The sequence below is a fragment of the Lithobates pipiens genome, unplaced genomic scaffold (genome assembly GCF_037356315.1).
Source record: "Lithobates pipiens isolate NorthernLeopardFrog02 unplaced genomic scaffold, aLitPip1_a1.2 Scaffold_23, whole genome shotgun sequence".
NCBI classification, from domain to species: domain Eukaryota; kingdom Metazoa; phylum Chordata; class Amphibia; order Anura; family Ranidae; genus Lithobates; species Lithobates pipiens.
Window position 1 is genome coordinate 3,810,884 of NW_027507785.1, and position 17,229 is coordinate 3,828,112.

Sequence of the window (17,229 nt, forward strand, 5' to 3'; positions counted from 1 at the left end):
AGAAGCTATGCTCCACGTTCATCTGGAAAGGGAATGCCCCACACATTAAATATTCTCGCCTGACTTGTCCTAAAACAAATGGCGGCATAGCCCTACCTGATCTCTATCATTATTACTTAGCATGCCATTTAAGAAGACTGTTGGACTGGAAATTCCATAGGAAGGGTAAGATATGGGTGGACTTGGAGGGTTCCTTCTCGACTTACCCCTTACACACCCTCTCTTGGCTTGTACAGACACATTGGCCCTTCTCCGTCAAGACGCACCCGCTCATCCACACTTCCCTGCTAGCCTTCAAGAAAGCAGTAACCTCTCACCAGATCTCCTCATACCTAGGCCCATTGACACCTCTGAGGGGAAACCCAGATTTCCTTCCGGGTGAATCGACAACATTCCTTTCGAGGGAATGGCCACATCCTGATGTCTTAGCACAGCACTTTTTTCATAGAGGACGACTTTGATCCTATGACGCCCTTAAATCCATGTCTCGCACAGAGGAATTTCCTTTCTGGACATACAGACAATTGGTGCATTTCTTCACTTCCAAGTCCCACACAGACGTTTGGACAAGACGACTTACCCCATTCGAATCCCTTCACACCCAGGCCATGCCACAAAGACACCTCATATCCCTACTCTACTCTATCCTACAAGACAAAACACGCTCCTCACAGACGGAGTCCTCTAAAGCATCATGGGGTAGAGATCTACATATACAGTTCACAGAGGAAGACTGGAGTGCCATCGCCACGTATGCACACAAAAGGTCAATGAACGTCGCCATTCAAGAAAATGGCTACAAAATAATCACAAAATGGTACAGGACCCCTTCCCACCTTCATAAATTCTCCCCCTCAGTCCCAAATGTCTGCTGGAGATGTAACAATGACGAAGGCTCTATGCTCCACATATGGTAGGATTGCGCTAAGCTCCAACCATTCTGGAAAGAGGTGCATTCCATAATATCGCAAGTCACTACTTATACACTAGATTTCACTGCTGGTCAGTACCTCCTTCACCACACCTCCTTGCCCAGACGAACGTATCACAAGTCCCTGGCCATGCACATGGTCAATGCGGCGAGACTGTGCATCCCTGCGCTTTGGCGTTCCTCCCAGATTCATACTATCAGAGATTGGCTGACAAGAGTTGCTAAAATTGAAGAGATAGAAGAGCTGATTTCTATTTCTCAGGACCGCACGCAGAAATTCTCCGCCACATGGGCCTGCTGGACGCACTTTAAGTCCACAGACAGATACAAGTCTTGCTTTCCACATTAATCACCCGAGTTGAAATCTGGTACTAACTGTATGACGAGCCGGGGCTGGGGAGAGGAGCGACCCCACCCCTACCCCCTCATCTCCCCCTCTGATTCTTCACCAACCCCCCCATAGCCCTCTTTGGCCCCTCTTGGCCCTCCCTTCCCTTCTGTATCCCCCCCCACTTTCACCCTTTCTCTACTCCTTCTTTACACCCCTCATAAGTATACCATACCCCATTGGCACACTACCCAACACCGAGGCCCCCCACCTCTGTGTACCAAAGATACTAGGAGGCACTTAATGTTTTTACTCCTTTATACTCCGGGGGGCAAGTCCCCCGACCCTCGTCGGTCCCTGGGAGGACCCGATGAGGGGGGTTCCCATATTCATTGTTTGATATACACGCACTGCTACTCACCCAAAGCCTCTTGACTTTATGTAACTGCTGGTAGTTCATATGTTAGTTTTCTCTGTTTACTGACTTCTTAGGCTCATTACATTCTGTATTCTATTTGTTCTTGCCTAATCAGCCATGTATCACTGTATGTAGACTTTATCAATATACCACAAAGTCATGGAAGCTGCTTTTGTTTATCCATGTACTGTGCTATGTATCTGTTTATGTTATGTATGAATAAAAACTTTTTTGAGTAAAAAAAAAAAAACCTGCATGGGTTCCCCTCCAAGAGCATACCAGACCCTTACGTCTGGTATGGATTTTAAGGTGAACCCCCTACTCCAAAAAAACGGTGTGGGGGTCTCCCCAAAATCCATACCAGACCCTTATCGGAGCACACAGCCTGGCCGGTCAGGAAAGGGGTAGGGGATGAGCGAGTGCCCCCCCCCTCCTGAACTGTACCAGGCTACATGCCCTCAACATGGGGGTGGGTGCTTTGGGGAAGGGGGTGCCCTGCAGCCCCCCACTCCAAAGCACCTTGTCCCCATGTTGATGAGGACAAGGGCCTCTTTCTGACAACCCTGGCCATTGGTTGTCAGGGTCTGTGGGAGGGGGGCTTTAAAAAGGGGGCCCCCAGATCCCAGCCCCCCACCCTATGTGAATGAGTATGTGGTACATAGTACCCCTACCCATTCACCTGGGGAAAAAGTGTCAATAAAAAACACACTAGACAGGTTTTTAAAGTAATTTATTAGGCAGCTCCATTGGTCTTCCGACTTTGGGGGTCTCTTCTGAATCCTCTGCTCTCTTCTCCCGGTCTCTGGTTCTTCTCCCGCTCTCAGGTTCTTCTGCTGGGCTTCTCCGCTATCTTCTTCCAGCTCTTTTACTTGCGGTGGCCGGATCTTCTCCGTACTTCTTCCCTCTTCTCTCTTCTTCCAATGTTGACACAACGCTCTCTCCCACTGTAATGCCATGTGCGACGTGTGCAATGACTTATATAAGCATGGGGCGTGGTCACCGGGTGATGTCACATGGTGACCCCACCCATTATGACGTCAAGGCCCGGGGCATGCTGCGACTGTGACCAGTAAATATGCCATCAATTCAAAAGGGGGACCCGGGCACCTTCTCAGCAGGAGGGCTGGCTGTACTGACTTATTGCAGACACTGATCCTCTTCTCCAATATACACAATCGTTTATAGACAAGCAGGCCTTTATATGTGGCATTTTAAGTAAGAATAAAACATTATGTTCGGGTTAAAATGTGTTAATTTATTATTTTACCAATGTAGCACTGACCCCCGAAGGAGATGCTGGTTTTATTGGGCTTACCGTTACCTTCTTCACCTCATCTCTGTCTAGGGGTTCCCGTGGTAGATGACACAAGGAAATGTAGAAACTGACATTTTATCTTCCTTTTTTGGGTTATTTATTCAAAAGATAAAACAGACTCTCAACGTAGGGTAGAGGGTTAGGAGGAAAAGTTCAGGTACTTTGGACCTGCAAAATTAGAAAGTCTCTTATTGTAGGAATCCAGAATTAGCTGCTTCACAGCTGGATTCTTACCAGTCCTGGATAGATCTCCTCTCACTAGGCCTAGCAGCCGGTGAGGTGCTAGATAAATGAAAGTCTCTGCCACAGACTTGTATGTAACTGAGGGACTCAGAAAATTTTTAGAGAGCTATCATACGGTACCAGTATCTTGCAGCCGATCCGGCGATACCATATGAGTGTAGATCCATTTAGTGTCCTTCACCTGAGCCTCCAGGCTCCTTCAGAGAAACCAGCCTTGTGCATGGCCCTCTTCCAAGGAGTCTTCCCCTGGATGCTTCTCCAGTTGCTGGGCCTCTCCTTAGATGAGACGGCACCGGACCACTTTTGGATGATTAGGCCCCGATATCCATTCAGGCCTCTCCTTGCAGTTGCTTTGCCTCAGGCTATCCAGCCCCAAGACTCGGAATTGCATGGATCCGCACCCCAGGCCAGGAGGGCCATGAGGGCTGGTCAGGAGGACCAGGACCAAACAAACAGAAGGTATCTTCTGGACAGGACCAGAACCCAGAAACACGTGATCTCAGTACCTTAAATACCTTCTCCCAGAATGCACAGCAGGATAAACACTCCCACTGGGCTGGTTCCTAGAGAAAGAAGGGTATCCAATACACCCAGCCAAAGTGCATTCTTACACTTGCCGGCGGTGACAGCGACACCTGCTGCCAAGGAGAACTCAGTGCAGTTCCAGCTAGACTGATGCTGAGACCATAATTTCACATAATTAGCCCTAAAAACCTAACTGTGGTTTCAGGAACATTAACTTTGAAAAACACATAGTGTGTGCTCGTCAGGAGCCAGCACTACACTAATAAAAAGTAACAATACATATCCAGATTGTTAAAATGGTGAATATACCGGCCTTGTCATCCGCATTGTCAGCGCGAATAGAGGAAAAGCCGATAACCGGCACTTCCTGGTTACGATGTGATTAGCTGTGATTGGACACAGCTGATCACATGGTAAAGAGCCTATGTCATAGGAAGTTTACCACGATTGTAAATCCAGTATGTCAGAGTGACACACTGCACCACCGGGTTAAGAACGACCCACAGACTCCGAGTTGTGAGAATATGAAAGGGTAAAATGGAGAGCCACGGGCTCGTTATGTGGAATATGACAATGTAATCACCTATAGGTCATGATGCCACGGCAGAAATGGGTCATGTATTCCATGTGCAGCTGCCAGATACTTCTGTTTCTCTTGGATGGATGGGATTCTCCTGATTCAGTCATTCTAATTTACATTTATAGAATGACCTCCAAGTAACTTGAATCCAGCTCTATCACTTTTTTGTATTTTTTTATGCAATCTTTCATTTCAGAACTCTTATATCTGTATAAAAAAAAATGGAAGGTAAGTGCACCTAGTGCATCACCAATGACATTTAATAATAGAATTCATAAAAAAGTGGGTACTCACCAACAGCAACTGGATTGTGCCATAAAAACACACAGCAATAGACCATGTGCCATATACCATTACAGGGTAAAACGTCTTTCGGGGGTGCAGCTCTGAAGAAGGGGGTGCGCCCCCTGAAACAGCCCCAGTTGCTGTTTGTGAGTACCCACTTTTTATGAATTTTTTTATTAAATGTCATTGGTAACGCACTAGGTGTGCGAGTCTTCCATTTTTTTCTCTTTTTAGTGTGACGGAGTGAATTTGCGCAGGGGGCCCATGGCAACCCAGAACCCCTTGGGGTGGTTATGAAAACCTTGATTCAGCTCCCATATGCACCTCCTATGTCTAAATCACCCTGTGTCTCTAATAGGGGCACATGGTGACCGAGAAATCTAGTCTGATCTGTACTAATCGGACTCATTGTACAGCCACACTGGAATGTTGAGTATATACTGTATGTATATATATTGTATATCAGGGATCTTCAAACTTTGGCCCTCCAGTTGTTCAGGAACTACAATTCCCATCATGCCTAGTCATGTCTGTGAATGTCAGAGTTTTACAATGCCTCATGGGATGTGGAGTTCCACAACAGCTGGAGGGCCGTAGTTTGAGGACCCTTGTTGTATATTGTCTCATTTTGTTGTGTGCTCTTTGCTGGGTCATTTGGGGTGTGGCAGTATTTCAATGTTCTATTGTGTCTGTCTGCCTTGGATATTATGGGAAGTGTATGTAGATTAGCTGTGATATTGGTGGGGGCGAATTCCTCCAACAGCTCTCACTGCTGATTGGACAGTCTACCCCTGCCCGGAATGCAAAGGGGGGATTGTTCTAGAATATTACCTATGTACATGTGTTTTTCAATAAAACAGTTCAATTTCAGCAACCAAACGAGTATTGCCTTTTTTGTGGTTGTTGGTGGTTGGAATATCTGATATCTATATTCAGACTGGGAGGAAGTGGTATATGACAAAAGTACTCAAGCGGATTGTGGAACGTTTCGTTACATTTAGTATCTATTGGATCACCCCATCTGAGGAAGGCAACATCCACCCAGTCCTGAGCTACTGATGTCCCTGTTGCCCTTCAATTTAGAAAACCCCTTAGGCCCCTTTCACACTGGGGCGGGAGCAGCATCGGCGGTAAAACTGTGCTATTTTTAGCTCCGCTTTACCGTCATTTTAGCAGCATTATTCAGCCGCTAGCAGGGCAGTTTTAACCCCCGCTAGAGGCCGAGAAAGGGTTAAAACCTCCTGCAAAGCGCCGCTGAAGCAGCACTTTGCCGGCGGTATAGCCGCGCTGCCCCATTGATTTTAATGGGCAGGAGCGGTGAAGGAGCGGTGTATACACCGCTCCTTCACCGCTCCAAAGATGCTGTTTGTAGGAGTTTTCCTAACGTCCTGCAAGCGCACCGCTCCAGCAGCGGCTGTATCAGGGAGCTTTGCAGGCGCTATTTTTATCGCTGTAGCGCCTGCAAAGCGCCACAGTGTGAAAGGGGCCTTAGCGCTGGAAGTGACTGTCTTTTTTTATTATCTTATATCTGTATATACTGTGTATAACTGTGTCTTTATGTCTTCCATTCAAAGCTGCACAAATATGTGAGACATTTTTATTACCAGAACCCACACGGTGAGGAAATCTACTTTAATGAGAGAAGAGAAGTTCCATCCGATCTTATTTTACACCATTGGTATTATATTAATACTTCATTTTCTTGGACTAGAATAATTTCCATTATAAAAGGCCCAGATTACGTCCCTGAAACATTTATCAATACGAGTGACCCCGTCTACTGGAAAGAAGGCAAAGTAAGGAATCACTGGATTGTTTTCTCTTCATATCATTTGCCGAGGATGTTCATATTTTGGATTCATAAGGAATTTCTTCTTCTTGTTTTAAGATATACCGTATATACTCGAGTATAGGCCGACCCGAATATAAGCCGAGGCCCCCAATTTACCCCCAAAAAAACTGGCAAACTTATTGACTCGTGTATAAGCCGAGGGTAAGACATGCCTGTCCATCCCTGTGTGTGTGTCCGTCCATCCCTGTGTGTCCGTCCATCCCTGTGTGTCCGTCCATCCCTGTGTGTCCGTCCATCCCTGTGTGTGTGTGTCTCCATCCATCCATCCATCCCTGTGTGTGTGTGTGTATCCGTGTGTGTGTGTGTGTGTGTGTGTGTGTGTGTGTGTGTGTGTGTGTGTGTGTCCAGCCTACCTGTGTCCTGAGCCTTTGTCCCGAGCCTCCGTCCCGTGCCGAGCCTCCTTGCCTCCGTGCCTCGCCGCCGTGCCTCGCCGCCGTGCCTCGCCGCCGTGCCTTGCCTCCGGTCCCGTCCCGTCCCGTCCCGTGCCGTGCCGTCCTGTGCCTTGCCTCCGTCCCGTGCCCTCTTCGTTCGTCGGCGGCCATTGTAAAATTCAAAAGCTGCGCCGCCGCCTTCGCCTGTGATAGGCGGAACACTGAATTTCCCAGCAGCCTGTGTTCCGCCTATCACAGACGTCGTATCATCCTCGTCCGTAGTACGAGGATGATACGAAGTCCGTGATAGGCGGAACACAGGCTGCTGGGAAATTCAGTGTTCCGCCTATCACAGGCGAAGGGGGAGCCGGAGGCGCGGCTTTTGAATCAGAATGGCCGCTGTCTGTCTGCTCGACACGCTGATCGAGCGGGCAGACAGCGATGACTCGAGTATAAGCCGAGGGGGGCACTTTCAGCCTCAAAAAAGAGGCTGAAAATCTCGGCTTATACTCGAGTATATACGGTATTAGTCAATGGAACAGGTACATCAACATGAAACATAGACACACACACATATATAAATATATAATATACCGATATATAGATCCAGTGATAATTTTGTATTTAATATATTAATTGACACAACACAAGGTATACAAATTGAAAAAAATAAAGATTTATTTAAAAAATTACATGACAAAAAGAAAACACAGCAAAGATGTGAGAATCTTCTTGAACTTTACTTGACATTAGCACAGATGCACATAAAGTGGAGAGGAGTATTATGTGAAGTGAACAGCAAGTCTGTCATTGTCATCTAAGTACCTATGGGCCGGGCTGTAGCAGCCAGTAGCACACTGTCGGCTGCAGTCTTCTCGCTTCCTTTCAGCTAGCCAGGCGGGCGGCAGCAGCTCCTCGCTCCTCTAGGTCACAGCGCGCCTAGTCACAGCTCCCTGCGCTCCTGAGTCCTCCCACATTGCCCCCTTGGCCGTGAGTGACGTCACGCTGCTGGCAGGGACTAGTCTACGAGACTCCTCCGTAGGGGGAGTAACACAACACTTGAAGCCAGCAGAGGGAATGGAGGATGCAGGAGTGGCGGAGCGCACTCGGCATGGCACACACAATCTGTCAGTGCCGCTGGGCACTGATTGACTGTCTGTGAGGGTGGCGGCCGTGGCAGAACTTTACTTACAGGCTGTGCCCCCTCTCCTATAACAAATGGTACCGCCCAGGGCATGTGTCCCTTCCGCCCCTGCTGGTGAGCCTCAAGAACACGGCACACAGCCTGGGAAATCTCTGCAAACCTCCATGCACAATCCGTGCAATAAAATGGAGGAAGGCTGGTGCCATGGAAGTTGGCTAAAACATTGTTTTATTAATGCAGGTGAACAACAGTCAAAAATGCCAACGTGTTTCTGCCATCAGGATTTAATCAGGATTAAAGCCTGATGGCTAAAATGCATTGGCTTTTTAAACCTGCATGTCAACTTCCATGGCACCAGCCTTTCTCCCTTTTTTACACCGATACTAGCCAATGTACCTGTTCATGAATGGGGTCATTTTTGGAGACAAATACGTTTATGAACTTAGCAAACTATACTACCTTCTAAAATGGTGACCCCGGATATCATCCTATGTAAGAAAGCAGAAACTTTTTTTTTTATATAAGCGACTCTATTGATAACTATCGGGGACCCATAAATACATCCAACTGAACAAAATCATTATTTTTATTGCAGCACACGGTATAGAAAAGTGAACACAATAATAGGATTTTTATATACAGCTTACCTGTAAAATCCTTTTCTTGAGAGTATATCACGGGACACAGGAGCTTCATTACATAGTGGGTTATATAGGCACCTCTGGTGATTGGACACTGGTTGACCCAATTAAAGAGAATTCTTCCCCTATATAACCCCTCCCATCAGGGAGGCACCTCAGTTTTGTAGCAAAGCAATAAGCAACCACGTAAAACCCAAGAGGGGCGGGAGCCCTGTGTCCCGTGATGTACTCTCAAGAAAAGGATTTTACAGGTAAGCTGTATATAAAAATCCTATTTTCTTGATCATTCATCACGGGACACAGGAGCTTCATTACATAGTGGAATGTCCCATAGCAATGCTCAGGTTGAGGGGAGGGAGACACAGATCATAATTATAGACCGCCAGGGACCTGAGGACCTAAACTGCAGCCTGCAGTACACTGCGCCCGAAGGCGATATCCTCTTGCCCTCTGACATCCACCTGATGGAATCTGGTGAATGTGTGGACTGATGACCAAGTCGCAGCCTTACAGATCTGAGCCAGGGAGGCCTGGTGATGCACTGCCCAAGAAGCACTGACAGCCCTAGTAGAGTGCGCTTTCACCTGAAAGGAGGAATCTTCCCCTTTAAGTCATAGGCCTGAGAAATAACCTGTCTGATCCACCTTGAGAGAGTGGACCTTGACGCTGCCTGACCCCTTCTAGGGCCTTCTGGCAGAAATAAATAAACAGTCAGTTTTCCTTATCTGAGCAGTTGCTTGAAGATAAAGACTGATTGCTCTAACCACATCTAAAGTGTGTAAGGATTCTTCCTCTGTGGACTGAGGATTCGGAAAAAAGGATGGTAGGATTATATCCTGATTCAGGTGGAAACCTGAAACTACCTTAGGTAGAAAGGACCTGTTGGGACGCATAACCACTCGGTCCTTATGGATAATTAAATAGGGCTCTTTACAGGAAAGAGCTGCCAATTCTGATACCCTTCTAGCCGTGGATATGGCTACTAGGAAAACCAGCTTCTTTGTCAAGAGAGCTAAAGAAGCCAGATGCAGAGGTTCAAATGGATGGGCTTCTAAGGCCGAGAGAACCAAATTCAGATCCCAAGGGCATACCGGAGGTTTGACTGGCGGTTTTAGCCGCATAGCCCCCTGGATAAAAGCCCGTACTAGGGAATGTGATGCAAGCGGTCTTTGAAAAAAGACCGATAGGGCCGAAATCTGCACCTTGATGGTGCTTATGGCCAAATTCATTTCAAGGCCTGATTGGAGAAAGGCCAAGATTCTGCTAATGACATACCTTCTAGGATGCCATCTCCTGGGTTCACACCAGGAAACATATGTCCTCCAGATCTTGTAATAGATACGCCTGGAGGCCGGCTTTCTGGCATTGACCAGAGTGGAAAGGACTGGCCCCGAAAGACCACGGCCTCTCAAAATGTGGGTCTCAGCAGCCAGACCGTCAAATTCAGACTGCGTAAAGCAGGATGGTAAATTGGACCCTGTGAGAGCAGATCTGGCCGGAGAGGGAGGGTCCATGGCCTGCCCACTACCAACTTCATGATTTCTATGAACCATGGTCGCCTGGGCCAAACCGAGGCCACTAGAAGGACCGACTTCGTCTCCCTCTTGACCCTTCCCAGGAACCACGATAGCAGCGGGTTCGGGGGGAAGGCATAGATCAGATTGTACTGATCCCAGGGAACCGTCAGAGCATCTGACCCCTGAGCAAGCGCATCTCTTGTCCTTGACACAAAGTTGTCCAGTTTCCTGTTGAATCTGGACGCAAACAGATCCACGTCTAGAGTACCCCACTTGTAACATATGTCTCGAAACACATCGGGGTGCAGAGCCCATTCTCCTGGGCACAACTGCTGACGGCTGAGATAATCCGCCTGCCAATTTTCCACTCCTGGGATGAAGACTGCAGAGAGGCACGGAACATGCTCTTCTGCCCGGACAAGTATGCGATTCACCTCCTTTTGGGCCACCAGACTTCTGGTACCGCCCTGGTGATTGATGTAAGCCACCACTGTGGCATTGTCGGACTGAATCCGAACTGGGAAACCTCGCAGTCTGTGAGACCACTCTCTGAGTGCCATGTAAACTGCCCGAATCTCCAAGATATTTATGGGTAGCAGACTTTCGGTCGCAGACCATTTTCCCTGCGAACATGTTCCCTGCAACACGGCTCCCCAGCCTGTCAGGCTGGCATCCGTGGTGACAATCTTCCATGAGAGGGGAAGAAAAGTTTTGCCTTTCAGCAAATTTTTGGTCTGTAACCACCAGACAAGACTTTTGCGTGCCCGAGGGGATAAACGCATAGGAAGATCCAGGGATCGGGGCTTCCTGTTCCAAATCGCAAGGATGCATCTTTGCAGGGGCCTTGAGTGGAACTGGGCGAATGGGACGGCCTCGAATGAGGCGACCATCTTTCCCAACAGTCTCATGCACAACCGAATGGAGGAAGATCTTCTGCCCAGAATCAGGCGCACCAGATCTCCAATGGCCAAGGCCTTTGGCCTTGGAAGGAACACCCTGCCTTGAGCGGTGTCGATAATCAGACCCAGGTAATCCAACCTGGTGGTCGGTTGTAAAGACGACTTTTCTAGGTTTATAATCCAACCTAGGCGGCCCAGATGTTCTAGCGTTTTGGTGACGCTGCGACTTAGGCACGTTGCAGTTCTCTCTACGAGAAGCAAGTCGTCTAGGTAAGCCATGACGGCTATGCCCTGAACCCTTAAGATTGCTAAGAGAGGGTCTAGAATCTTCGTGAAGACTCGGGGGGCCGTGGCTAGGCCGCACGGCAGGGCCACAAATTGAAAATGGCGCTGCTCTACCGCGAACCTCAGAAACCTCTGGTGTGCGGGAAATATTGGCACATAGAGATATGCATCTTTGATATCTATTGATGCCATGAATTCTCCTCCTTGCAGGGAGGAGACCACAGTGCGTATTGACTGCATCCGGAAGGTCTGGATGTGTAGAAACCGGTTTAAGTCTCTCAGATCCAAGATAGGTCTGACACTTCCGTTTTGGAACGGTGAAGAGATTCGAATAAAAACCTGAACCCTGATCTTTCGGGCTCACTTCTACTATCACACCCTGGGATAGTAATTGATCTAAGGCCAGAAATAGCGATTTCTGCTTTATCGGATCCCTGGGGATCCTTGACCTTAGAAAACGAGAAGGTGGAATCTCCTGAAACTCTAGCCTGTAGCCCAGAGACACTGAAGAGATCACCCATTTGTCCTGAATCTCCTCCCGCCAGGCGCCTGCAAACTGCAGGAGCCTTCCCCCCACTCGGCCGAGCGGGGGCGCCCCTTTACAAGGAGGTCTTGGAGGTCTGCTTGGCAGGCTTCCGCCCCCAAGTCTTTCTCTGTCCCTGGGCTCGGCCCTGAGGCTTTCTAGCCGAGGAGGGCTGGGAAGGCCGTCGCCACTGTTTAGAGCTTGATGCTTCGGGAGAAAGAGTACGCCTGAATGAAGGACGTTTACTCTTCTTGCATGACATTTCAGCAGCCCAATTTTTTAGCCATAGAGCCCTACGCATGTGTACCAACATGAGGGATAAACGTGATGCTTGTTGGACAGAATCCAAAATCGCATCAATTATGAAACGTAAGATGTGAGGCATCTCTGCATATTTCTCTACTTCCTCACTGGGAAGGAGTTCAAACATCTGTTTAACCTGTTCCTTAAGGAACTGACACAACCCCACGGCTGCGACTGTAGGTTGCACCACAGCACTGGCCATGGAAAAGGAGGCTTTTAACAAGGTTTCCAGCCCTTTGTCAGCTGGATCCTTAAATACCTGCGCATTGTCCAAGGACAAGTTAGGTTTTTATTCACACAAGAGATAGCCGCATCGACAGATGGGGCCCCCCATTTCTTGGTGAAACTTTCCTCCACGGGATAATACATGGAAAACCTCTTGGGAGGAGTAAACAGTTTATCGGGATGTCCCCAGTCCTCATACATCAAGTCACCCATTAAAGGATGAATTGGGAAGGAACAAGCAGTCTGTGGGGCTTTCCTGACTCCCAGGGAAGAGACAGAGGATGTAGCGACTTCAGCAGCCGGCATTCTGAATGTGGTACGCACCAACTCAGTATAATACTGCACCTGCTTTCTGAGTGCCTGGGAGGAGGGGACTGACTCCTCTTCCTCTGACTCATCCGACTGCTCATGATCCCTATCTAAAGATAGGGATCTCTCCTCATTTTCAGAACAACTGTCCGAGAGAGGGATTTCAGCAGAGGGAGGGGCTCTACCCCTTTTCTTGCTATCTTTTAGGGAGGCAGAAATAAAATTCATTATCCTCCCTTCAAAACTCTCCAATGTAGCCCTAAGGGAGTCCTCAGTGACATATACCGGGGCTGCGACATTAGGAGAGGCTGCAAAGCCTGAAAGGGGCACTGACTCGTCTTGAGATGCAGGCTTCACTTTTGCAGAGGGGGATGGTAATTGCTTTTATTACCTGCCCCTGAAACCCTCTTACGAGGAGACATAGTCCTAAGCTACAAAGCAGAGGTACTAGTACAAATGCAATCAGTTTGTTTGTGCTTAAAGTCTCACAATAAATCAATATATGCTTAACTGCACAACCTGATGCCGAGTAGGTGTCTTAAGGTTTTGCCTGGATCCAATTCCCACGGAAGCTTACAGCCCACAGCTCCTGTGTTTCACGTTACAGTCCCCTGACGCTCTGGGCTTTTTAAAACGGCCGTTTGGCGCCTGCACCATAGCATTGAGCACACTAAACGTGCACAGCTGGCAACCACACCGCCGGGAGCGCGCACGAGGACCGCGGGATCCGGGGGGGGGAAGGAGAACCCAAAGGGAGCAACGTGGAACCCCTGGACCTGCATGGGACCCCTTTTTTACCTTAACTTGTGGCAGGAACTGTAAGGGAGACGTGAGTAGCTGGAGAACCAGGCATTCACTGAGCGTGTTTGTTTGAAAGGCATGTAAGTGTGCATCAGGCTGCTCTTACTCCATCTAGTGGTGGAAACCAGGTAAGACATACAACTACTCACAATGAAGAAATCCATTCATATATTAAAATATATAGGATGACTTCCCTTACCTGTCCCCGCCGCAGGAATTGCTGATCTCAGACCAATTCCAGCCTTCACCCATCACGGCGGGTATTGTTAGCCAACCTTCAGGCGTATCTGGGGTTCTTACGAAAAGATCCTCCTACCTGGGGCATGTAAAAAGCTCTGCCAGAAACTTTCGGGCGCCCTGAGTCAACAGTACCCCAAGTCTGGTTGTCCCAGAGCCCAGTCTTCCAATGGAGAGGACTTACAGGCAGAACCTCGTTTCTTCGGCAGACGAGGCCCGGGTACCATACCATCTTGGGAGTCAAATATCGGCCCGAGGTATGGATCCGGTTTGATGTAGCCCTTCGGCCCTCGCTGGGACCCACATAGAGCTAAGTTTTACGTGACCGTCCACCAGACACTGGCGAAAAAAACTGAGGTGCCTCCCTGATGGGAGGGGTTATATAGGGGAGGAATTCTCTTTAATTGGGTCAACCAGTGTCCAATCACCAGAGGTGCCTATATAACCCACTATGTAATGAAGCTCCTGTGTCCCGTGATGTATGATCAAGAAATACTGTATATCAAATAAAAGAATTATATACACAAACAACCAATCACATGGGAGCAACTCAATGCATTTAGGCATCTAAACTTGGTAAAGACGACTTTCTGAAGTTTAAACTGAGCATCAGAATGGGGAAGAAAGGGGATTTAAGTGTCTTTCAATGTGGCATGGTTGTTCACGCCAGATGGGCTGGCCAGGGTATATCAAAAACTGCTGATCTACTGGGATTTTCACGCACAACCATCTGTTGGGTTTACAGAGAATGGTCCGAATAAGAGAAAATATCCAATGAATGGCAGTGAACGTGGCATGGTTGTTGGTGCGAGATGGGCTAGTCTGAGTATTTCTGGGATTTTCACACACAACCATCTCTCAGGTTTACATAGAATGGCGGGAAAAAGCGAAAATATCCAGTGAGCATCAGTTGTGTGGAGGAAAATGCCTTGTTGAAGTCAGAGGAGAATGGGCAGACTGGTTGCAGATGATAGAAAGACAACAGTAACTCAAATAACCACTCGCTACACCCAAGGTATGCAGAATACCATCTCCCAACACACAACACATCCAACCTTGAAGCAAGTGGGCTACAGCAGCAGAAGACCACACCGGGTACCACTCACGTGTTTGAGGAGAGGAGTTTGTGAGGCCCATGTGGTCTGTTCTGGTTCCAGGACTGGGGCAGCCCCGTGAGGCCCCTGATAGACCTGCCTGGTCTGGGGTAGGGATCCGTCTGTTCCCGATTCTCGGACCCTGCTGGTGCGAGGTGCAGTAACTGAGGGAGGATTCAAGGTGTCCGGGTGTGCTCTCGGCTTGGAGAGGCACCACAGCTCGTGGAAGTGACCGGGGGAGGACTCTTTGGAGGAGGACCGGCAAGTGGCATCTTGAGAAGTGCCTTGTTACTGAGTTGGGAAGGACATTGACGAATCCACACTTTTCCAGTACCATTGAGGAGGCGGCAAACATTCCAGGTACTGAGGAAAAAGGTTCCTGCTCACCTTTAGTTACAACTTGCATACGTTCATAGGATTGTTTCAAGTTTTGAGTCAACGTGCTGACTGCCATGATCTCTGGCTAGAGATCTGTTCAGCCTTGAAGTACCCAGCTGCGAGTGGCTACTCTTTGGGTGGAATTAGAGACTTTGCTTGACCTGCAGTTCAAGGTGCCTGAGTTCTTCACCCGTGCCCTCTGTTCCCATGAGAGACTGTGTTATTGGATGTTTCTACTACAAAATAAAACCTTTGTTAAAGGACTTTATCCATGTCAGTGTTCAAGTTTTTGGGTATCAACCTTGGAAACCCCTAAATGTGGAAGAGCAGGCCAAGAGAAGGTATCTGGTAAGCCCAACCAGTCAAGGCTGCCCAGAAAGGGTTGTGGCCACTACATGTGGGGGCCCGCAGTCTGGGATTTACAGTTACCTCGCAGGGCCTTGGAACAGAGGGTGAAGAATGTTTTTTGAACTGCGCCACAAAAATCAGCACCATTTTGGAGAGACTTTCACTGAGGTGCGTAAGCACGGGAGGAGCCTGTATCAAAAGCCCACAAAAGTACACAGGAGCCAGTGCCCAGTGGGAGGAGTCTGAGCTTATCTTTTCCCCACACAAGGCACCGTGTGAGTGGGTGTCACGGAAGGAAGGAGTGAGTCTCTTTCAACGGAGCTCGGAGAGAAAAAAAAGGGATGCATCGGCTTCCACACGTGCAGCCAGCACCAGGTTCCAGGATGTCGACAGCGAGGGGTCCAGCAAGTGTGCAGATGCCCGGCACAGTAATCACAGACAGGGGCATTCGGTTGCTGCCGCAGGGGCAGTTTTTTCTGTGCAACATCGGGGATGTCGAGGCCCTTGGAATGTTGTACGGAAGATGTGATGGGTTTGGTCACAAACCCTCAGCCGTTCCCCAGGTGTCGGAAGTGCGGTGAGTACATATTCAAAGTTGAACAACTCATTGTGCAACCCCGGGCCTTCCAGTATGACTGGGCCACGGGTATCTCCATTGAGGAGTCCATCGGATATGCCCCGGCGTTGTCTTTCGGCGCTCAGAATGCCAGAAGGGATTCTGCCCCTTCTGAGGTTCCAGAGACTTGTACAGAAGTTGCGGACATGACCCTGCAGGAGAAAGCTGCTGCTGGAGCACCAGTGCCTAAAGTGAAGGAGTGGCTTAGCAACCCCTGCCACCGCAGAGGCAGGCCTGCCTCCTGCACCCGTAGACCGGATATCTGGAGAAAGTGTTTAAATGACGACCACAGGGAGCTGTGGATGCTGCTGCGGGAAGCTATTGGCCCGCCGGAGATTCCTCGCCTGGTTCACCAACTGAGACCAGCTCCGATGAGGGAGACGATTGGCATTTTGAACCTAGACTGCCGTGAGTAAAGGTTTTAACTTTTTAAAAGCCTTTAGCTTGGTTCTAAATGTTGCCTGTGCATAGACACTGCCCGGTAGGGATGAGCTTCGTGTTCGGCTGTTCGCCCGTTCGGCAAATTCCGAACGTTATGGACCGTTCGCGCCAAATTCCTGTGGCGCTCACGGCCCACAATGCACTGCGCCATCGCAGTGCATTGCTGGCTCATGATTGGCCAAGCATGCACTGTGACCCCGCATGCTTGGCCAATCACAGCACCGGCAGTAAGGAGAGCCATGATTGGCCACAGGCAGGATGCCTGTGGCCAATCATAGCTCAGGCTGTGTAGTACACGTCCCATACTATATAAGGCCGCCAGCGTGGTGGCCTTGTGTAGTGTGTTGGCGTCTGTAGGAGTTAGTGGGTGTTCTGTGTACCTTCAACACAGTATACACCGATCGTTATCGGCCGATTTTGTGTTCTTGCTCTTCTGTAGTGGTTGTTGTCTGCGTGCCCTGAACTCAGTATACACCGCTATATCCACCTATATAGCTAGCTATATTTCTCTTTTTTAATAGAGCTTGCAGTCAGTGGTAGGAGATTGTGCGTGCTGTCTGTGTGCTCTGAACCCAGTATACACCGCTATATCCACCTATATATAGCTAACTATCTTGCTC

At 48.8% G+C, this 17,229-nt stretch overlaps 1 protein-coding gene across 1 annotated transcript in view; it reads left to right on the forward strand.

Moving 5' to 3' along the window:
- The window catches only part of LOC143926817 (vomeronasal type-2 receptor 26-like), a 112,288-nt gene that overhangs the window by 16,105 nt on the left and 78,954 nt on the right, over positions 1 to 17,229 (forward strand). The window contains exon 2 of the mRNA XM_077450858.1: positions 6,200 to 6,421. Coding sequence (XP_077306984.1) covers positions 6,200 to 6,421 — 222 coding nt within the window. The remainder of the gene's footprint in view (positions 1 to 6,199; positions 6,422 to 17,229) is intronic.